The sequence below is a fragment of the Astyanax mexicanus genome, chromosome 12 (genome assembly GCF_023375975.1).
Source record: "Astyanax mexicanus isolate ESR-SI-001 chromosome 12, AstMex3_surface, whole genome shotgun sequence".
Classification (NCBI taxonomy): domain Eukaryota; kingdom Metazoa; phylum Chordata; class Actinopteri; order Characiformes; family Acestrorhamphidae; genus Astyanax; species Astyanax mexicanus.
This window is the reverse complement of record NC_064419.1, coordinates 43,981,591-44,004,592: the sequence shown is the minus strand read 5'-3', so window position 1 is coordinate 44,004,592 and position 23,002 is coordinate 43,981,591. Positions and strand designations below refer to the sequence as shown.

The 23,002-nt window shown below is 36.0% G+C and overlaps 2 protein-coding genes across 2 annotated transcripts in view; one reads left to right on the top strand and one right to left on the bottom strand.

Annotated features, from left to right (window-relative positions):
• Positions 1 to 1,472, top strand: part of rhocb (ras homolog family member Cb) — a 59,576-nt gene extending 58,104 nt beyond the window's left edge. The window contains exon 5 of the mRNA XM_007256140.4: positions 710 to 1,472. Coding sequence (XP_007256202.1) covers positions 710 to 883 — 174 coding nt within the window. The 3' untranslated portion in view covers positions 884 to 1,472. The remainder of the gene's footprint in view (positions 1 to 709) is intronic.
• Positions 1,473 to 4,609: 3,137 nt separating this feature from the next.
• LOC103045788 (putative helicase mov-10-B.1) overlaps positions 4,610 to 23,002 on the bottom strand; it is a 41,699-nt gene continuing 23,306 nt past the window's right edge. The window contains exons 11-22 of the mRNA XM_049486024.1: positions 21,557 to 21,718; positions 21,382 to 21,479; positions 20,222 to 20,319; positions 19,569 to 19,667; positions 17,069 to 17,171; positions 16,310 to 16,427; positions 14,429 to 14,623; positions 13,158 to 13,232; positions 12,924 to 13,049; positions 9,809 to 9,897; positions 9,215 to 9,333; positions 4,610 to 7,948 (exon numbers count right to left, since the gene is read on the bottom strand). Coding sequence (XP_049341981.1) covers positions 7,887 to 7,948; positions 9,215 to 9,333; positions 9,809 to 9,897; positions 12,924 to 13,049; positions 13,158 to 13,232; positions 14,429 to 14,623; positions 16,310 to 16,427; positions 17,069 to 17,171; positions 19,569 to 19,667; positions 20,222 to 20,319; positions 21,382 to 21,479; positions 21,557 to 21,718 — 1,344 coding nt within the window. The 3' untranslated portion in view covers positions 4,610 to 7,886. The remainder of the gene's footprint in view (positions 7,949 to 9,214; positions 9,334 to 9,808; positions 9,898 to 12,923; positions 13,050 to 13,157; positions 13,233 to 14,428; positions 14,624 to 16,309; positions 16,428 to 17,068; positions 17,172 to 19,568; positions 19,668 to 20,221; positions 20,320 to 21,381; positions 21,480 to 21,556; positions 21,719 to 23,002) is intronic.

Below are 23,002 nucleotides of genomic sequence, written 5' to 3'. Positions count from 1 at the left end.
CATTTCTTTGATTTTACCAAATTAAAAACCTCTGGAATATAATCAAGAGGAAGATGGATGATCACAAGCCATCAAACCACCAAACTGAACTGCTTGAATTTTTGCACCAGGAGTGAGTAGCATAAGGTTATCCAAAAGCAGTGTGTAAGACTGGTGGAGGAGAACATGCCAAGTTGAATGAAAACTGTGATTAAAAACCAGGGTTATTCCACCAAATATTGATTTCTGAAATCCAAAACTTTATGAATATGAACTTGTTTTCTCTGCATTATTTGAGGTCTGAAAGCTCTTTTTTTTTGTTATTTCAAACAGTTTTTCTGCAAATAAATGCTCTAAATGACAATATTTTGTCTGTAGTTTATAGAATAAAACAATATTGTTCATTTTACTCAAACATAAACCTATAAATAGCAAAATCAGAGAAACTGATTCAAAAACTGAAGTGATCTCAATGTTTTCCAGAGCTGTATAATATACCTGTTGAATTACAGGGACAGTATACCTATTTATAAACTGTCACGTGTAAACTGCCTCAGGCTTGGGAACGCCGACACCTGTATAAGTTGTTAGGTGTTATCATGTGAGTGTGTTTGAATACTGGCCAGCATGTTCATACTAGCAGAACTTTTGATATCTCACAATATGTTTGTATGTTATTATAAGTAAATATTAATCTATGTGTTCTGTGTGTTTCCTGTATGTTTTCTAGGAGCCCGTGAAACCAGAGGAAGGCAGAGACATGGCCAATAGGATCAGTGCTTTCGGATATCTGGAGTGCTCCGCTAAAACTAAAGAGGGGGTGCGGGAGGTGTTCGAGATGGCCACCAGGGCGGCGCTGCAGGTCCGCAAGCGCAAGAAGAGAAGCGGCTGCCTGCTGTTATGAGCCAGCGCTACGTCCACACACACGCTCCTCCTGCCGACAGTCCACACACACACACACACACACACACACACACGCACGCACACACAGTGCTCCGGGAAAAGAAACAACAAAAATAATACAACAAACCTTTACCAAACCGACGTCATCGCTGTACTGTATTACGCATTTCACGCAAGCAAAATGTGCGCGAGAGAGACTGACCAACCTGTTTATAGAGAAACCAACCAACCAACCAACCAACCCACCTGTGCTCTTAACGTTTCTGTCTGCACACAGACCTGTCCTGCCATCTCTACCACGTTTTCCTTTCCTTTTCCTTTCCTTTCCTTTCATTTATTCTGCCAGCGTCAGCGTCTCTTCATCTGTGTGGGAGGAAGATCTGATCGATTTGATTTTGTATGTATTTGTACATAAATCTTAAGTCTCCTCTCTCTCTCTTTCTCCTTTTCGCTCTTTCTCTTTCTCAAGTCCATGTTATATTCAGGCATTTGCTTCCTTATGTATTGTTTACTTATTTGGGCTGAAGCCTGTCGGGCAAACTCTGTTACGTTTGGAAATTGATCAAGAATACATTTATTATTCATTCAAACTGCCTGGTTTCATTGTGTCTCGGTCTGTATGGTATTAAAACGTCAGTGGAGGCCACTGGCCTGTTTAACACTAGAATGACTAAACCTACAATATTTGTTCCAAAGTATGTTCACACACTAGGGGTGTGCAATATCGCCAACATTTGTGAATATTGTGAACGATACTAAACCCTAAAATATCTATTATATCACTCATCCCTAATTATCACATTTTTTTTTTACTGTTTTTAGCAAAAGAAAAATTCACACTGTTGAGGATGAGGATCTCATCCCTTCCTTTTCTAACTCTGTTCCAAGGGGTAGAGGTACAAAAAAGTTAAGAAATAAATGCAAGTAAATTCTCAAACTGAAAACAACACAGAGAGAAGTGCGACTGAGAAAAAAAATGACTGAAAGCGAAAACAGATTTTTTAATGAAAGTAAAACACAAAATGGAGTATTAAACTCTTTATTCAATATTAAATATTCTGTTTACAAACATTGATATCAAAATTATTAATATCAATAACAAGTCCTCTTTCTTAAATTATTTTAGAATTTAAATTTATTGGTTATGGATTTTATTTTGGTTCTCAAAACCCTTTACCCTATTTTGACACAATAGCCGGTTGTCCGTTGCACCATTTATTGTGAAACGGGAACGTTCGCTAGCTAGGTAGCTACTGAAATTAACTACTAAAGATTTTTAAAAATCCTTGTTACCAATAAAACAGCCATAAAACATTAAACTATGGTAATGTTAGTTTAAGTATGGATTTAATTTAAGTATGGACGTTTTTTTTTTTTGCTTGTGCCACTAGCATGCCGTTTGATTATTAACCCTCTGTTTTGAGTGTGCCTCTAAAAAAACCACACAACTGAACATGCAAAACAGAGGAGTTAGGGCATAACGTGTAGGGCCAAGGAGTAAAAATAGGATTACTACCAGATGTCTTATGTATGATCAGTGCAGGTTAAACAATGAACAATGTGTGGTCATATTGTTATGCTTGATCGGTATATTTACCTCACTGTCATGCATTTAAATAACACACATAATTTGACTGATGTTTTTCTTGCTTGTCATGCTGGTGTTATAACCTGTATAGCCGGGGACAGCGAACTGCTCTCACATCAGCAGCCGGCGATAACTCAGATGAACAGCGAAGATGGGGCTCAGTGGGCTGAAATTGAGTTAGCACGGAGCGCTAACAGAATTAGCTCGTTCAACCTGTCACTCTGCTCCTCGCCGCCGCGTGTGCAGAGAGTCTGAAACTGTCAGGATCATGACGAAGCTGTCTGAGATGCAGTCAGTCCTGTTCCGTCTGCCCTCAGGGCAGGGGAGGGCATCCGTTCACCGATCTGTCAAACCACAGATGAAGACTTTAATATCCTGCATAACTTCTTCTACTGCTCTAACGGTGAGTTGGAGAGTTAGAATCCTTGGACATGCTCTGCTTCTGCATCAGCAGCCGGAGTCCGAGCTTCATGGTGACTCTTTCTTTCTGTTCTGTTTCAAAGATAAATTTAGATGTTCTAAAATGATGTTAATAACTGTGATATAGTCCCGCGACAGGTTGGACATCTCAAAGGAAAACTCTGGTGTAAAATTGATAACATGTGAAAAAGTTTGGGCACCCCTATTAATCTTTATCATTTTTAGTTTCTTAATATTTGGGTGTTTGCAACAGCCATTTCAGTTTGATATATCTAATAACTGATGGACACAGTAATATTTCAGGATTGAAATGAGGTTTATTGTACGAACAGAAAATGTGCAAAATGCAGAAGAAGAATGGTGAGAAGAGTCAAGGACAATCCACAGACCACCTCCAAAGAGCTGCAGCATCATCTTGCTGCAGATGGTGTCACTGTGCATCGGTCAACAATACAGCGCACTTTGCACAAGGAGAAGCTGTATGGGAGAGTGATGCGAAAGAAGCCATTTCTGCAAGAACGCCACAAACAGAGTCGCCTGAGGTGTGCTTTTGCATAACTCTCCGATGCACAGTGACACCATCTGCAGCAAGATGATGCTGCAGCTCTTTGGAGGTGGTCTGTGGATTGTCCTTGACTGTTCTCACCATTCTTCTTCTCTGCCTTTCTGATATTTTTCTTGGCCTGCCACTTCTGGGCTTAACAAGAACTGTCCCTGTGCTCTTCCATTTCCTTACTATGTTCCTCACAGTGGAAACTGACAGGTTAAATCTCTGAGACAACTTTTTGTATCATTCCCCTGAACAACTATGTTGAACAATCTTTGTTTTTAGATCATTTGAGAGTTGTTATGATGAGCCCATGATGCCACTCTTCAGAGGAGATTCAAATAGGAGAACAACTTGCAATTGGCCACCTTAAATACCTTTTCTCATGATTGGATACACCTGGCTATGAAGTTCAAAGCTCAATGAGGTTAACAAACCAATTTTGTGCTTCAGTAAGTCAGTAAAAAGTAGTTAGGAGTATTCAAATCAATAAAATGATAAGGGTGCCCATACTTTTGCACCGGTTAAATTTTGGTGTAATGCATATTGCACATTTTCTGTACAATAAACCTCATTTCAACCCTTAAATATTACTGTGTCCATCAGTTATTAGATATATCAAACTGAAATGGCTGTTGCAAACACCCAAATATTTAGAACTAAAAATGATCAAGATTAATAGGGGTGCCCAAACTTTTTCATATGACTGAATATAAAACATTAAAAAGTTCTTATCTTTGATAAATAGCACACCTCTGTTCTCCCACAGCGTTCCGAGATCCAGAAATTTTAACAGTTTGTCCAAAAACCATCCTTTAGACTGGGAGACAAGGGGGGAAAAATAAAAATGCCCAGAACGTTTTGGAAAAGTCATGAAAAGTTTCCATTTATAAATGAAAAAAATCTATTTTGAGCTAACAAATACGTAAGTTTTGAGTTAATTCAGTAATGTAACTCTACACAGTGGAGCTCTCAGGATCTGACACACATTTTATTATTGAAGATTGTGTGTCTGATTGATTTTAGGCCTACTATAATCAATTTCAATTATAGTTTTAGTTGATTTTTGGTTTTATTGTCCATATCTGCATATCTGTTTTAAAAATTGTATGTTCATTAAATTTGCCTTAAAAATTATCTTCTCCCAGAACAAACATCTCAGACCACCATCATTGAGTTTACAACATATAAATTGTGTGTTTTATTAAAGGTACAAATCTTCAACAGGAAACAAACCTGCACATTTTTTTAAACATAACTTCTATTGTTTTAATGCAACATATTGGGTTTTAAAACACCTTTACAAAAATGCCATTTTGCATCATTTATAATTAATAATAATGATTGTAATAAATCAGATTAAACTGCAACTGAACAGCTGTTTAACTCAAACATAACCAGAACAAACACTGGCGCTGGTGTGAAAACACCTTTAACTGTAGTAAAATAAGACTAAAACAGCAGATACACAATTCACCAGACAGCAGGATTACAGAAACAGCTCTAATGCAGAGCAAATGCACTCAGTCATACTCTGAGTCATATTCAAAAAAACTATAAAAATGCAGCATTAAAATCCTGAGATTGAAACATCATTAGTTAGATCTTTCAGTAAGACATTCAGTCATTGTTCTTAGACTAATACAAATGCTTCTTTCTGACTGTGAGTAAAATGTATGCTTATTTAATATGATGTAAACTCTTTTTATATTTTATTTAGCAATAAAAAAGGTATTGTTAAAAAAGATTTGAAGACCTGAAGGATTGTAAATTGTGTCAACTACACTCTTACACTCTAAAAACTGCTGGGTTTAGACTGTTGGGTCATTTGGACGGGATTAGTTTCTCAGGGGGACGCCTGTGAAAAATATATAAAACTCTTGCATCTGGACTGCAACAAAAAAAACAGGAGGACCAGTGAGTTTTTTATGCTTTCTCGGTCACGAGACATCATGTTCAGTAGCTCCTCCATTTCCACTCACTGTTGTGTTTTTTTTATACATGGATCTCCATGGAAACACACGCCCAAAGTGTAATGACGGTGTGCAACAGTGGACAAATAGCTATTTTAACACAAGGAGACAAAACTCAGCGATCTGGATCCGGACAGGACTAAAATTACTAAAATTAGAGGACGTCTGAGAAAAACACAAATACATGGTTGTTCTAGACTGGAATAAAATCAAGAGAAAATTACCCCAGGAACCCCTGAGAAACTAATCTCATTCAGATAGGGCTTAATATTAAGTGAACTGATAAACTATATAATTATAATTATAATTATGTAATTGTCTGTACATGTATAAATAATTCAATGTCAAAGATTCAAAGATTAGCCACCTTCAGCTTTTGATCAAGTTATGCCTGATTCCACTGTTTTAAGTTGTTTTAAAGTAAACATCAACATTATCTTTATAAATTTAATGCAATTAGCCAATCAGCTGAGTTAATCAGCTAACCAAATCGGTGTTCATTTCGTTAAATACGAAAATGAGACGAGAACTAAATAAAAAAATTAATGCTTGAAAATGAAAGCTATGATTAAATGTATTACACTTTTAATACTGAAACAATAAACTACATATGATTAATGCTAAAAACACACTAGAAGAAAAGACTAAAAGTCTGATTCTCTCTTATATATAAAAACTCATCATCCAGATTCCACTGTATCTGATCTCTATGCTCACCGTGTGGGCGTGTCTATGATGATTTTGAATTGAAGTAGTCACAATTTTTTATTTGTTTTTAGTTTTAAATCAACCTAATTCTAAAATATAGTACTGTGAACCAGATTCTGTCATTCTGTCACAGGTATGTTGATACCATTTAGTTCTAAAGGAGTTAATGTATTTCATAAAATGGTAAAATGTAAAAAGGTGTAGACATACATGTTTATATTTAGTTTATTTTTCTTAGAGATTCAAGATTTCTTAAAATAAGCTCACAAATAAACCTGAAATAAGCAAAAATCTCCCTAAAGTAAGACTTAAACTAATTAAAAATACTCAAATTTATCTTACTTGAAGGATTTTGAGATTCTACACAAATTTAAAGAAATGTTACAAAGAAAGAAAGAAATATATATATATATATATATATATATATATATATATATATATATATATATATATATAAATCTTAAGTGCACGGAACAGAAGAAAACTGTTATTTTGATTTTAGTTTTAATTACTAAAAGTAAGGTGACTTTTTTTTTTTTAAGTGAGACCTGATGAAGGCTGTTGTTCTTAAATTTTACACTTAGAAAAAAACTAAGTTGTATTGCTTTGAAATGAGAGAATTTCTCTTGCTCAGCTAGTCATGCACTAGCTTACTTCTCTCTGATTGGTTACATGCAGTGTGGCCACTGTTCTCATTTGCATATAGTTAACCCTGCTTAATTTTTTCGAGGCACAGTGAGGATACATTCACTGCAATGCAATGCAATGTCGGCTCTCTCCATGTGGTACGAACAGTTTCTGGCACCACTTAAATGCAACATAAATGCTGCTGAAGAAGAAGATATATATAAAGTAGAAAAATATATATATCAGCTGTATATACTAAGCTGTATTTCTGTTACATGATATAATATTTAATGAGGGAGGCACATGAAAGGGAAGCAGGCAGTGTGTTTTCCCAGAAAATCTTACAGCACTTCATGCTTCCCTCTGCTACTGACAACTTTTATGGAGATGTGGATTTCATTTTCCAGCAGGACTTGGCACACTGCCCACACTGTAGCCAAAAGAACCAGTTGGTCTTATAATATAATATTCTAATTTTCTGAGACACTGATTTTTGAGATTTCATTGGCTGTAAGCCATAAAATCATCAACAATAATAAAAAATAAAAATAAAAGAGATTTTAAAATAGATCTCTCTGTGTGTAATACATCTATATAATATATGAATTTTATATTTTTTAACTTTTTAATGATATTCTAATCTTTGGAGATGCACCTTGAAACTCATCGTCGCTGTCCAATGAAAAACACTCATATCCAAAACAGCATCTTTACAGAAGAGAGAAAAAAACATGAAAACTTTCAATGGAAGTCAATGTAAAAAGAGTTTATTTCAGGTCATTTTGAAGAGTTTCTATTGGTCCGTTTATCAAAAAAAAAAATTGGCACTTTGTTTATCTGTACAAATTATGTGGTAAACTAAAAATAATGACAATAATGGAGATAAGTGCTTTTCATTGGACAGCGACGTCATGTCGCTTTCTTTGTGAAAATGACCCAAATTGAGTTTTTTTTTTTTTTTTTTTAACCCCAGCAGTTTTTGGAGTGTACATAAAGTTCTGAAGTTTAATGTTTGAGATAAAGGTTGCAGGATCTGAAGCTGAAGAACTGCAGGTGAAGAAGGATGGATGAATCTTCTGAAGGAAAGCCCAGGAAAATGAGAAAAACAGAGGTGAGAGGTGAGATGAAAAAGATGAAAGTGCTACTGTTCATTCCTCCACTCAGGGTGAGCATAGGCCTGGATGCTACTCTCCCCAGTGTCCACTAGAGGGGGTGAGAAAGACAGAAAATACAGATACAGAGAATTATACAGAGTGTAATTTTACATTACGGATATTTATGTATATCTTTTCATGGGAAAACACTGACAAAATGACACTTTGTCACAATGAAAAAAGTAGTCTGTGTGCAGCAGCTTATATAACAGTGTAAATTTATTCTTCCCTCAAAATAACTCAATATACAGCCATTAATGTCTAAACCACCAGCAACAAAAGTGAGTACAGCCCTTAATGTCCAAACTGAGCACTGCTTTGTCATTTTCCCTCCAAAATATCACGTGACTCGTTAGTGTTACTACATCTCAGGTGTGCATAGGGAGCACACCTTAGCATAGGATGTGTTCAATTTTGTAGTACAGCTCTCACACTCTCTCATACTGGTCACTGAAAGCTCCAGCAAGGCACCTCATTGCAAAGAACTCACTGAGGATCTTAAACGACGAATTGTTGCACAACATGAAGATGACCAAGGCAGCAAAAAGATTACAAACACCCCGAAACTGATGTGCAGCACAGTAGCCGAGATCATCCAGTGTTTTAAAAGTGCAGGGTCCACTCAGAACAGACCTCACGTTGGTCGTTCAAAGAAGTTGAGTGCACGTGAAGCTTAGCGCCACGTCCAAATGCTGTCTTTGAAAAAGATAGGTGCAAGAGTGCTGTCAGCATTGCTGCAGAGATTGAAGAGGTGGGGGGTCAGCCTGTCAGTGCTCAGACTATACGCAGCTATACATTAAATTAAACTGGTCTTCATAGCTGACACCCCAGAGGGTAGCCTCTTCTGAAGTATGTACAAAAGAAAGCCCGCAAGCTATGTGATGTCTTCATGGAGGAGTGTAAAAGCTTTCCAGTGGCAACCTGTGAAGCTTTGGTAAACGGTAAACTCCATGCCCAGGAGAAGTAAAGGCAGTTCTGGAAAATAATGGTGGCCACACAAAATATTGACACTTTTGTTGCTGGTGGTTTTTAGACATTAATGGCTGTATATTGAGTTTTTTTTGTGGGAAGAATAAATGAACACTGTTATATAAGCTGCTGCACACAGACTACTATTCATTGTGTCAAAATGTCATTTTTTCAGTGTTCCCATGAAAAAAAAATTACTTAAATATCTGCAGAAATGTGAGGGGTGTACTCACTTTTGTGATACACTGTAACTTTTTTTTTTTTTTTTACTTTTTTGTGCAAAAGCAATCCTGTGTTTAGTCACAGGAAGGATGTAGGCACATAATCAGGTGCAGTATCTACTCACCTTCCTCCGCCATCTGGAGGCTGAGGGCTGCTATCCGCACTATAATCTCATCTGTACCTTCTATATTCGTACGGTTCATACCAGTGTAGCCTCCCTCATCAGTGCAGTACTGAATGAACCTAAACACACACACATATACACATATATTTGGTCACATAAACACTGAAATAAAATAATACAGAATTTAATTTTAGTCCCTTTTAGTTGTTGATTATATAAAATGCTGCTTAAACTACTAGGTTACTCTAATATACAGGATATAGCATTGAATGCTAATACAAGTGTCTGTATGAAATCTGGAACATGTAGTTTCAGTCTCAGAAGTGTCTTTATTAAGAAGTGTTATTAACTTATGGGATGAAAAAATATTGATATATGCAAATAATTAAGAGAGCACTTAAAAATGATGAGTTTATTTGATTTTACCAAATTAAAAAGCTCCGGAATATAATCAAGAGGAAGATGAATGATCATAAGCCATTAAACCAAACTGAACTTCTTGAATTTTTGCACCAGGAGTAAAGCAGCATAAAGTTATCCAAAAGCAGTTTGTAAGACTGGTGGAGAGAGAGGAGAACATGCAATGTAATGTACCTGGACCAGGTGGAATCGCTGCTGAGGATGATGGGGTTTCCCACCACAATGAGGAGGGACTTGGCTCGAGTCATGGCCACGTTGAATCTCTGCAAGAACGAGATGATTGAGATGATTTTAATAGAACATCTAATGCAGCCAATTAAGAGTTTAAATTTCAGATATCTAATTTTATATATCAGACTGTAATTTAATAAACAGTGTGTATAATATTCACAGTTGTTTTTTATTCAGATAGATAAACAGCACATACTTAAATTAGAAAATTAAATATATATACTGGCAGCTGTGGATGAAACTACTTTGTTACCTTATCTAAGTAGAAATGTATTGGTTATCTATACGTTACTGGGATAATAATCTTTTTTCATCAATTATCTTCTATTTCTTACTTTTTTTCACAATTATCTGAACTTTTAAAAACCGCCTCGTTACTCCTGTTTCATTTCAGCTGGTTTTCATTCCGGCTTCTCATCGTTCAATAAAACCCCTATCCAGATAAATCTCTCCATCCAGATAGAGTGAATCTGATTGTGATTGGATGTAGAGAAGTATAAACATATACAGTTGTGGTCAAAAGTTTACATACACTTGTAAAAAAACATAATGTTATGGCTGTCTTGAGTTTTCAATAAGTTCTACAACTCTTATTTTTCTGTGATAGAGTGATCGGAACACATACATGTTTGTCACAAAAAACAGTCATAAAATTTGGTTCTTTCATAAATTTATTATGGGTCTGCTGAAAATGTCACCAAATCTGCTGGGTCAAAAATATACATACAGCAACAAAATTTGTCAATTTTGGTGATGTAGCGAGTTGTGTCAATCAAATTAGCTTCATGTCATGGCCTCTTCACTTCTTGTAAGTGATTCTGATTGACTACAGCTGTTGACTTCTCATGAGCCCATTTAAATAGGGCTCATTTGACCCAGTGATTAGACTCAGCTACAAAAGCTACAATGGGAAAGTCAAAGGAACTCAGTGTGGATCTGAAAAAGCGAATTATTGACTTGAACAAGTCAGGGAAGTCACTTGGAGCCATTTCAAAGCAGCTACAGGTCCCAAGAGCAACTGTGCAGACAATTATACGCAAGTATAAAGTGCATGGAACAGTTGTGTCACTGCCACGATCAGGAAGAAAACGCAAGCTATCACATGCTGCCGAGAGGAGATTGGTCAGGATGGTCAAGAGTCAACCAAGAATCACCAAGAAGCAGGTCTGCAAGGATTTGGAAGCTGATGGAACACAGGTGTCAGTCTCCACAGTCAAGCGTGTTTTACATCGCCATGGACTGAGAGGCTGCCGTGCAAGAAAGAAGCCCTTGCTCCAGAAAAGGCACCTTAAGACTCGGCTGAAGTTTGCTGCTGATCACATGGACAAAGATAAAACCTTCTGGAGGAAAGTTCTCTGGTCAGACGAAACAAAAATTGAGCTGTTTGGCCACAACACCCAGCAATATGTTTGGAGGAGAAAAGGTGAGGCCTTTAATCCCAGGAACACCATGCCTACTGTCAAGCATGGTGGTGGTAGTATTATGCTCTGGGGATGTTTTGCTGCCAGTGGAACTGGTTCTTTGCAGAAAGTAAATGGGATAATGAAGAAGGAGGATTACCTCCAAATTCTGCAGGAAAACTTAAAACCATCAGCCCGAAGGTTGGGTCTTGGGCGCAGTTGGGTGTTCCAACAAGACAATGACCTAAAACACACATCAAAAGTGGTAAAGGAATGGCTAAACCAGGCTAGAATTAAGGTTTTAGAATGGCCTTCCCAAAGTCCTGACTTAAACCCCATTGAGAACATGTGGACAGTGCTAAAGAAACGGGTTCATGCAAGAAAACCATCACATTTAGCTGAACTGCACCAATTCTGTCAAGAAGAGTGGTCAAACATTCGACCTGAAGCTTGCCAGGAGCTTGTGGATGGCTACCAAAAGCGCCTAGTTGCCGTGAAAATGGCCAAGGGACATGTAACCAAATACTAATGTTGCTGTATGTATATTTTTGACCCAGCAGATTTGGTGACATTTTCAGCAGACCCATAATAAATTTATGAAAGAACCAAATTTTATGACTGTTTTTTGTGACAAACATGTATGTGTTCCGATCACTCTATCACAGAAAAATAAGAGTTGTAGAACTTATTGAAAACTCAAGACAGCCATAACATTATGTTTTTTTACAAGTGTATGTAAACTTTTGACCACAACTGTACCATCCCGACACACTATTGGTTTATTTGATCCACTTTAAGTAGTTTTGAAACTTTTCAGTACTTTTTACACTTTTATTTAAAGAGTAAAAAGCTTGAGTTGATACCTCAATTTCTACAGAAATATTTTAAACTCTAGTATTTATACTTTAATACCTCAGTAGTTTCTGATACAATATATTAAATTAATGTTACTACACCTTTGGGAACATGGATGAAGATATATATAAATATACATATATATATACACACATATCCCTATGCACTATATAGTGCACTACTTATATGTAAAACATGCAGCATTTATATATATATATCAACATATTATTTACTTTTTTTAAAAAATACTTTTAGATGCACTTTTTTTTCCCCAAAGTACATTTTTGGTGTCCCTTTTAAAACAACTTGAAGTGATTTTTTTTAAGAAGAATCTGTTGTTTATCATTATTAATTAGTGAAAATTCAATTGCCTTTTAGTTGCTGATTATATAAAATGCAGGTAGAACTACTACACTACTCTAATATATATATATATAGCTCTGAAAAAAATAAGAAACCACTTTAAAAATGATTAGTTTTTTTTTTTATTTTACCTTATTGAAAACCTCTGGAATATAATCAAGAGGAAGATGGATGATCACAAGCCATCAAACCACCAAACTGAACTTATTGAATCTTTGCACCAGTAGTGATTAGCATAAAGTTATCTAAAAGCAGTGTGTAAGACTGGTGGAGGAGAACATGATGCCAAGATGCATAAAAAATGTGATTAAAAAACAGGGTTATTTCACCAAATAAAACTGTACGAATATGAACTTGTTTTCTTTGCATTATTTAAAGTTATTTCTGCAATAAATGCTCTAAATTATAATATTTTTATTTCTAGTGTATTTGTTTAGTACCTTCTCATTGTTGAGGAAGCCGATGTTGAAATCTGTGTCTATGTTGATGTATTCGCCGCTGCTGCGCACTGTAGACACAATGATCACCCTCCGCTCCTGACCCTGAAACTCCTCCACTGAGCCCACCTGCAACACACACACACACACAGTTTAACAGAGCCGTAAGGAGACAGCACTGAGTGAGGGAGTATCCTAATCTTGCTTCAAGGCCACATCATGCGGATATGGAGATACCTTCAGCTCGTCAATGCCCTTGAAGACTTTCAGCTCCTTATCACACATTCTGATGGCCTTCCTCAGTTTCTCCACCTATAACACACACACACACACACACACACACACACACACACACACACACACACAGTGTAAGTTTTTTTTCTGTCCAACCCAAGATTGCTTAGGGCAGTAGTTTTCAACATGTGAGCTGCCCAGGGGGCTGCTAGGGGGTAGTTGGCCAATTTTTTTCTTATTGTAACGTTTAACTCAGTTAACCCGTGTGGACGGTGGATGGTGTGGTATCCTGGTTATCACATATGTTCCTGTGATTGGTTTAAATCACTGGAATACACTAGATTTAAGTCTCTCTAAGTATTGTGTAAGGGTAAGTTTATTTTTTCTTATTTTAGAAATATCAATCTTAAAAAGTTTTACTTCTAATTTTCACATTATTTTAATTAAAAAGCCAAAAAAGTCAAGTTATTCTGATTCTTGTGTCCAAATCTTTGCTTTATTTACTTTTATTTTACTTCACTCATTTTGAGATTCTGAGATCCCATTTTTTTAAGAAGTCTTACTAAGAAAAATATTTTTTTGTTTAATTTAAGCATATGTCTTAATTTACATATATTTATTTTAATTAACACATATCTATTTTAATTAAAAAGCCAAAAAAAAGTCAAGTTATTCTGATTCTTGTCCACATTTTTGCTTTGTTTAACTTTGCTTAATTTAAGCATATATGTCTTAATTTACATATATTTTGAGATGCACTGTATGGTTCACACCTGTATTTACCTTTGCTTGGCATTTATAATCAGATCACTCAGCATGTTAATCCCAGGTGTGAACAGGGAACAGAGTCATTTTCTCCCCAATTTGGAAAGACAATTACCCAATTCCAGTTCATATGCACTTCCCATATTACTACAATGCTCCTGGACACTATGAGGGTGAGGGTGAGACTCCGCCTCTTTTCAAACTGTCTCCAATGCAGAATCATTTGGCAGCATCACATCGCACTTGGAGGAGGAAAGCACTGGATCCCCAGCTATAATACATCAGCTAACAAATGCCTGTGCCAGCTATTCTCTCAGACTTTGGCTGCTGATGGAGAACCGGCATGACCCTATTATTAGCAATTATTAGCTAATATTACTTTTCATTTTAATGTATGTTTTTTTTTTTTTTTATTGAGTCTCCCTGCCACCCATTGCCATTTACTGATAATTAAAGTTGAATTTAATATAATTTTATATTTAGAACAGTTCCTTCCTGCTCTCCCCCACCTGTTTCCTGTAGGGAGTGATGATGCCGATGTCTTTGGGCGAGATCTTGGCAATGCCCTTCTTGCCCTGCGTCGTCAGCAGCAGCTTCTTCAGGTAGTCGATGACTTTGGTGATCTCAGTGGTGTTGAAGAAAGACGGACTGCTGGACTCCCGCTCATCCTTCCCCTGTACCCCATGGAATATCAGAGGAAAACCCTGAAACATGAAGAAATAAGCAGAGAGAACAACTCAGGACTGACAATTTAGTCTTTACTGCACGTGCAGAGTAGACCATGTGTGTAGTCTCTATGTTCAAATTTCTAGAGAGCAGCTTCATTTTATAGGAACTTACACCAACCAAGCATAACACTATGACCACTTCCTTGTTCCTACACTCATTATACATGAATTTTGGACAAGACAAGGTAAGATGTGCTGCATCTTTACTTGTTACAAAAATTTAAATGTAAGGAATCATTCCAAACCCACATTATCACTAAAGCCAGAGCCGTTTTTCAATGCTTTCTGTAATAACTACATAACACAGTACTGTACTTTTACTTTCAGTACTTCAAAACTACATTTTACCAAAAACTACTTGCAATACTTAAGTACAAAAAATGTTTTCCCTTAAGTGTGGAGTTTAAAGAACACTTAAACTTCTTCTCAAGGCACTTTTTAAAGGTTAAACACTTTTACTTTCCCTCCGGATCTCTAGTTTTAATGGATCGGCTTGTTCTGCCAGCTGCCAGCAGAGGGCGAACACAGAAATGCACTGACACCCACAGGAACTCCAACTCCCATAATTCCAAGAGGTGATCAGTTCAAATCAGGCACACCAGTTGGCACTGGTATATAAGGCCATGGCTCACCTTTGTAGAGGGGTGACCGGGGGTAACCAGACAAGAAGGTATTGACCAGACAAGAACAGAAGAAAAAGAAAATAAAAGAAGTAAAAAGAGCTCTCAAAAGAAAGCCAAATATGTCTATAAAAAGGAAACATTCATAAAAGAAATAGACTTACAAAAAACAAGGAGATTTTAATAGAAAGCTACACAAAAAAAAAAAAAAAAAAATATATATATATATATATATATATATATATATATAAAAAGAGAGCAAAAAAAATCTCAAAAGAAAGCAAAGATATCTTAAAGAAAGCCACAAAAAAAGAAAAGAATATATCTTAAAAAATAGACAGCAAGTCTTTCCTATGTTCATTTCTTTTAAATTTGTTTGTTTTATTAAATATTTCTCTGTTCTGTTTTAAGTTTGTTTGCCCTGTCATGGAAACTTAGGCTACATTCACATTACCAGGCTTAAGTGACACAAATCAGATTTTTTTATCAATGTGGTACAGATCAGATTTTTTCATGGCTGTGTGAACATGCCAAATCCGTTTTTTCTTCAAATCAGATTTGGGTCACTTTCATATGTGGTCCTAAATCGGATACGTATCTGATCCATGGTAGTGCTTCTCTCTCGTACCCACAACACATCTCTTGGTGCAGCTATAGCTTCAGACCAGCTGTTTACTGTTTCTACACTCCAGCAAAAGATGCTCCACATATGAGCTGCTAACAAACTCATCCATTTCCCTTTATAAAGCTACGAGTCTCTCGTCTCTCTAATATGAGGTTTTTCATTGTTGGTGAAGAAGGAGACGTTTATACAGGTATCAGTGTGAGCATGTGAGGCGTTTCAGGGACAGATTCGTTCACATTACACACAGATACAGATCACTTATGTATGTGAATGTGAACCGACAAGATCCGACAAATCCAATCTGAGCCAAAAACCGGATTTAAGCATTGTGGTTTGTAATGTGAACGCAGGTTCTGCAGCAATCCTCTTTAACCAGGTTCTAATCATCATCTGCAGCTGAAGCCCACTGTAACTCACTCTCTTAGGGAGGTGCTCCCAGTTGCAGTACAGGCTGGTGCTGTACTCGTCTGCACGCGCCTGCAGCTCTCCATCATAGAACATCTCGTTGGGGATCTTCAGGATGGATCTGTGAGATCTGTATAAGAGAGATGGAGAAACTGGTGAAGAGCAGAACAAACAGATCCACAATAAAATACATTTCATACTGTTTACAGATTTACATTTCTGTTAGTTTAGTTTAGTTTATTTCGGTTCATCACACACTTTCACACACACAAAAAAGAAGAAAAGAAAGAAAAAGAAGAAGAAAAAAGAAAGAAGAAGAAGAAGAAGGAAAAGAAAGAAGAAGAAGAAGAAGGAACCTGTTGGCACTGGTATATTAAGCCTTGGCAAGCAGGACACCCTGTCGCACCTTTGTGTGACCAGTAACAAAGGGTATTGACCAGACAAAAACAGAAGAAAAATGAAATAAACGAAAAAAAGGAGATCCTAAAAGCAAGCCAAAAAAACAAGATCTCAAAAAAAGAGAGAGAAAAAAAAAAGAAATTTAAAAAGAAAGCAAAAAGCTCACAAAAAATCAAGGAGATCTTAATAGAAATCCACACAAAAGAAAAAAATATATATATATATAAAGAAAGCGAAAAAAAAAGAAAAGAAAGCAATTACATCATGACATAAAAAAGTACAAATCTGTGCTTTATACATTAAGAGTGCATGTGAAATGAGGTGGAATAAACAATAGTATTTGTAAAAGCAAACTGATCGTCATCATCGTACCTGTAGTTCTGCAGCAGCTTGGTGACGTAGCGAGGGTTGAATCCAGTTTCTCCCTTCTGATACAGAGGGTTTTTGGTCATCAGTCTCTCCAGAAGTGACAGACCTAGAATAACATAATCAATAAAGCAATGGGTTTTAATCATTAATTTAAGTTTAAATGATTTAAAATCACATTTAAATAAAGCACACTCTGATTAATGCAAATAGTTTAAAAGTGAGCCAATAAAAAGAAAGCATTCAGCAGCTCAGAAGCTAAATGTTGACAGTTAAAAACCTGATATATATAATTCTTTGTCTACTAGAAAATATTCAATAACTCCTATAAATAATGTATCAATTTAATTAATATGCAACTTTAAAGTAACATGTTCTAGTATCAGCTTTGGCTTAAAGTGTCAGTCTGTATTATTTTGTTTCTAAACTGAAAGCAGAAGCATTTCTGAGTGGAGAAGAATATGGATAAAATATTGTGTTTAATGCTACCAGTGTGCTGGAACGACCATCCCTGCTAAGCCTATTAATATATTCATTCTAAAAATGAAATGAATGGGATGTCGGATCACTTTTCGTGGGAGTTCTTCTTCTTCTGGCTGCGTCACACGTCTTTACGTACTTACGTCACACGTACAGCCTCTAAAAGAGGATCCGGCTCAGTTTTACTGAGCGCGAGCGACTGGTGGAGCATTGGAGACTTCAGAAGGGGAAACTCAGAGCTCAGTAGCTCCTCTATTCACTCATAGTAAAACCAAAGAAAGGAGTGAGAAGGAGTGAAGCTTCCTGACAGAGCTCTCTCTCTCTCTCTCTGACTGAACCTAACCTGGATTCGGATTCATCCGCTCTGAAAGGAGACCGCATCACACCCGCCCAGTTTAACATGGTTCTTCCGCATGCTCTGTGCAATTACCCATTCTCACCAGAGAGGGCACTAAATCCCCCAAATCCCAAAACTTATGGACAGCAGCTTTAAATTGCTCTTTTTATGTAAAAGTCAAGTACAGCCCCTTTTGTTCCCCTTGATTAATGTGTGTAAAATTATGACTTTTATCTATAACATTGCATAACTTTAATTTTAATAGTGCCCAATGATCAATACAGATCAAATTAAGCTTGATAAATAATAAAACTGTTACTAAAAATAATTCAGAAACTGTTTTAAAAGATTCAGTTACTAATATAAATGATTCAGAAACTGTTATAAAAAAAACAGTTACTAATATAAATATTTCAGAAACTGCTATAAAAGATTCAGCTACTAATATAAATAATTAAGCAACTGTTATAAAAGATTCAGTTACTAATATAAATAAATCAGAAACTGCTATAAAAGATTTAGTTACTAATATAAATAATATAAATAAATCAGAAACTGCTATAAAAGATTCAGCTACTGTGGGGCCCTAATTAAGATATTAGGGATCAATATATGTTATACTACTCATATATTAGTACATTTGGCCATATATGAACGAGTTCATTGAGTTCTGTTAAAACTCTGTCTGCTCTTCCTCAGTAAGGCCCAGTCTGTACCAGGCACGGCTGTGAACTGAGGGGGAGGCAGTTGTGATATATGATAATAACTGGCCATAGTTGGAAAGTACCCAGAAAAGCTCTTCATAAGGCTGAGAACGGCTATCCAGATTCAGTAGTCATACCAGGTGTCTCAAGAGGCCCAAAGTTAGTCTTCTCCCACGGGAAAGCTGGGCAGGTGAACGACAGGGTTTTAAAAAAAAAACATACCATATTGATTTGTCCACGATTAACTCCAAAAATGGGAACATGGCATGATGACAAGAGATGGGGCCGGAAGAATCCGCCCTAAAACTGAACATGTATGGTAACGATTATATTCAACCGATGTATAGTTATATAATGTTAAAAGGTGGAGCTTAAAGCCCCCACCTTTGTTCACCCAAATACTGTATAAAAGTGTGTGTATTTCTTTGTGTTGTCAGAAGACTGAAGCTTCCTGACCCTATCTGGCTGACTTCAAGAACAATAAAAGATTCAGCTACTAATATAACTAATATAAATAATTCAGCAACTGCTATAAAAGATTCAGCTACTAATATAAACAACAAAACTGATGCTCTCAAAGGCACAGCTGTTAACTGAAAGCCTGAATTCCAGGTGACTCTACATCATAAAGCTGACTGAGAAAATCCAGCAGAGATGTGACAAACTGTCTAATCTATGCAAGAGATGCTACTTTAAAGAATCTAAAATCTGAAATATATTTTGGTTGGCTTAACATTTTTTACTTTACTGAATAATTCCATATGTTTTTTGTTCATAGTCTGAATGGATTAAGGATTAATCTGCCATACAGAACATTTTAAAATAATGAAAAAACACTGAATTTAATGTGCAAATGTACAGAACTTTAAGGAATGAGGGACTATGATATCATATTTTTAATTAGTAATAAAATATAATTTAAGACATGAGAGAACCTGAGTCACAAAACACACAATTTTAGAGGGAATAAGGTTCAGAAACTCACCCAGTCCGTACTGAATAGCGATGGGAGATCTCAGAATGGGTCCCAGCTGCTTTGGATCTCCAGCCAGTACCAGCTGCCCTGTCTCTGCACGCAGCAGACCTGAACACAACCCCATAAAACTCAACTGTCACCTGACTGATGCTAAAACAGCTTAGGACCTGGTAGATATTTCTGTAATCTGAGGTTTGGACAATGCAGCTATTCATTATAACATTAATTATATGAATTTAAAGCCAAATTATGCAGCATTTACTTGAAAATAATATATGAATAATTTTAAAACAGTGTACTAAAATATTCTACTATCTTTTAATTTGGAGAATAGCTTCTGTTTCATTGCTCCATTAGGCTTGGCACACTGCAAAAACTACGCAATGTTGTGCTTCATATTTGTGTAAAATTCTATAATATTACTCTACTGCCTCAGTCCGCATGCTTATATCACTTTTTAATATCACTTCTGTATCTCTCAGCTTGTCCAGAAATGCATGTGTAAAGCAAATTCCTCTTCTCGACTGTAGAGGGAGCCCAAGAGCAAGAACTACCAACCCATGATCAATTTACATATTGCTATCCCATGACTTTAAGTATTAATTAATTTGTATTAATGTATTAGAAATGTGTGATAGTTGAGGGATGATCTGAATTCTTACCAGCGATGCCGATGATAGCCTCAGACTCCACAGCATGACCAGCTTCATCCACAAAGATATGAGTGAAATGACCCGCAGGTAGTCCACCAGTGACCAGCCTACACACACACACACACACACAGATAAAAACATGTTTAAATTTCTGGGTTATAAAGTGCACCTGAATGTAAGCCGCACCCACTAATTTTAAAAAGAATAGTTGTACATATAGAGACCAAAGTTGTCCATATTATATAATATAATATACGACAGTAAAGTCGTAATATTAACTTTTGGCAAACTTGAGCAAAAGTTACTCTTCACATGCGGCCGGTTTTGTAAAATTATTTCTTGCCATTTTTCATCCAAGCCTTCCTCCCAGCTCAGAGCACCACTTTAAATCCACGATTCACACTGATGTATGACTAATATTGCATTGATTTGGAAAATGTATAAATAGAAGTGCACTGCTGAGGTAAATGTATGACTAAAATTGCACTGCTGAGGAAAATGTATGACTAAAATTGCATAGCTTAGTAACATTAATGATTAGAAGTACACTGCTGAGGTAAATGTTTGACAAAAATTGCATAGCTTAGGCTAATGTATGACAAGAAGTGCACTGCTAAGGTAAATGCATGACTAAAATGGTACAGCTTAGTTAAATGTATGCCTAAAAAGTGCATTGCTTAAGTAAATATATGACTAAAAATGCATAGCTTAGAAAGAATTATGATTAGAAGTACATTGCTGAGGTAAATGTTTGACTAAAATTGCAATGCTGAGGAAAATGTATAGCTAAAATTGCATAGCTTAGGCGAATGTATGACTAGAAGTGCACTGCTAAGGTAAATGTATGACTAAAATTGCACAGGTTAGGAAAATGTATGACTAGAATAGCAATTCTGAAATAAATGCATGATTACTGTAGCAAAATTTCAAACTGCAGTTCTGTATTTTTTATATATACAATTTATTCATCAGTAAAAAAAAATGCAAATTTAATGAAATTTAATGAAATCTCCATCATCAGTCATTGGTAATCAGTCTTTGGCTAAATGCTTTACTCTATTTGTTTTAAGACTATTTGTTGGTGCATCCCTATATAATACAGAATATATCTCAATACAATAATATAGTCCAGATTAAGCTTGATTAAATAACTCTTTTTTTTATTTTACCTGCCAGCTGTATAGGCAGTGGTGACCAGGATCTTGTAGTCCATCAGCTCTTCTTTACTCGGGTACTCGTAATCATCACCACTGAGATTACAGCAGTCCTAAACAGAGCCAGAAATCACGTTTAGTGATGATACTGAAAACATGATTTATCAGATTTTTATAATCAGCTCCTCACCAGCAGGCTGGGGGGAATCTCTGCAGGGCTGCGGCTGAGAGCGTAAATCCTGTAGACTTTGTGAGAGTCAACGTGAGGCAGCAGCTTCTCACACAGCTGATCTGCAGCACTGTTGGAGGGAGCACACGCCAGGATACGGGCGCCAGGTATACACTTCTCCACCTGAGAGAGAGAGACAGAGAGAGAGAGGGGACTGGATTTAGCAATATAGGCTTTTAATCAATCAATCAATCAATCAATCAATCAATCAATCAACCTTTATTTTCACTCAGGAAAAGTATTGAGGGTGACCCATATTTACAATGTTGCTGAGCATTTACAGCATCAAAGGGAGGGATTGAAAACATTAAATAAGAAATTAAAAAATAATAAGGAATAAAATAGTTAAAAAAAGAAACAAAAAAAGAAATACTAATTTTATAATTGTGAATAATATATAAAATTCTAAAAGACCATAAAAAACTGACAAACAAAAAGTAAAGAATTTATAAAATATTAAATAAAAAGGTAATAGTAAAAGTGAAGTAAAATAATAAGAATGATAAGAAATTATAAAATTAATAATGAACATAGGAATCAAAATATAAAACATTAGAATAAAAAGAAAATAAAAATGTAATAATAAATAAATAAAAATAATTGAATAAATAAACAAATAAAATATAAGAAAAGGATAAACTTAAAAAAAAAACTATATAACTGCTTCACAGAAAGCTGGAATGCGTTCTTTTATTTTATTTATTTTTTGTCAATCAGTGTACAGTAGTTTTATAGCTTTCAAGGTTTTTAAATCCTTCTAAACCTCACACACACTGCCACAGTCCTATAACTCAAGCCTACTTAAAGCTTCTTTTTTATAAAAACAAAAATATGCTCACCCTAACAAAGACAGTGGCTGGTCTACATGTGTACCAGACAGTATCAGTTCCAGCGTGAAGGCCATGCTGATAAAAGCTCTAGCTCTCTCCGTTTTTTTTTCTTCTCTTTGTGTGCTCATATCTACTCGTTTACTCCCAATGTCTGCCCCCTCCCCCTTTATAAACTCCATCCAAGAACTGAGACACACTACTGTACACTCCCTTCCAACAAGGAAGACATTTTTCAGCCATTATACCATTATCTCAAGAGTTTTTCACTTAGCCCAGTACATTGAGAATCAGAGCACTAACTGGATAACCCTCTCAAGAGTGCATCACTCAGCCCAGTACAGTAAGAACACTTGGCTGGAATTACAAAATGATGGATGAGGATGATGCAATATGCAAACATATAGGTTAGCCTGGTATAATAGCAAACAAAAAACATGCTAGGGATATTATACTGAATATTGAATAATATGTTTAATAATAAGGTTGCTCTTTTGCTTTTTAAGCTTGTATCTACATATTAGAAGTGTGCATTGGCAAGAACACACACACACACACACACACCTTGTCTGGTCAGAAA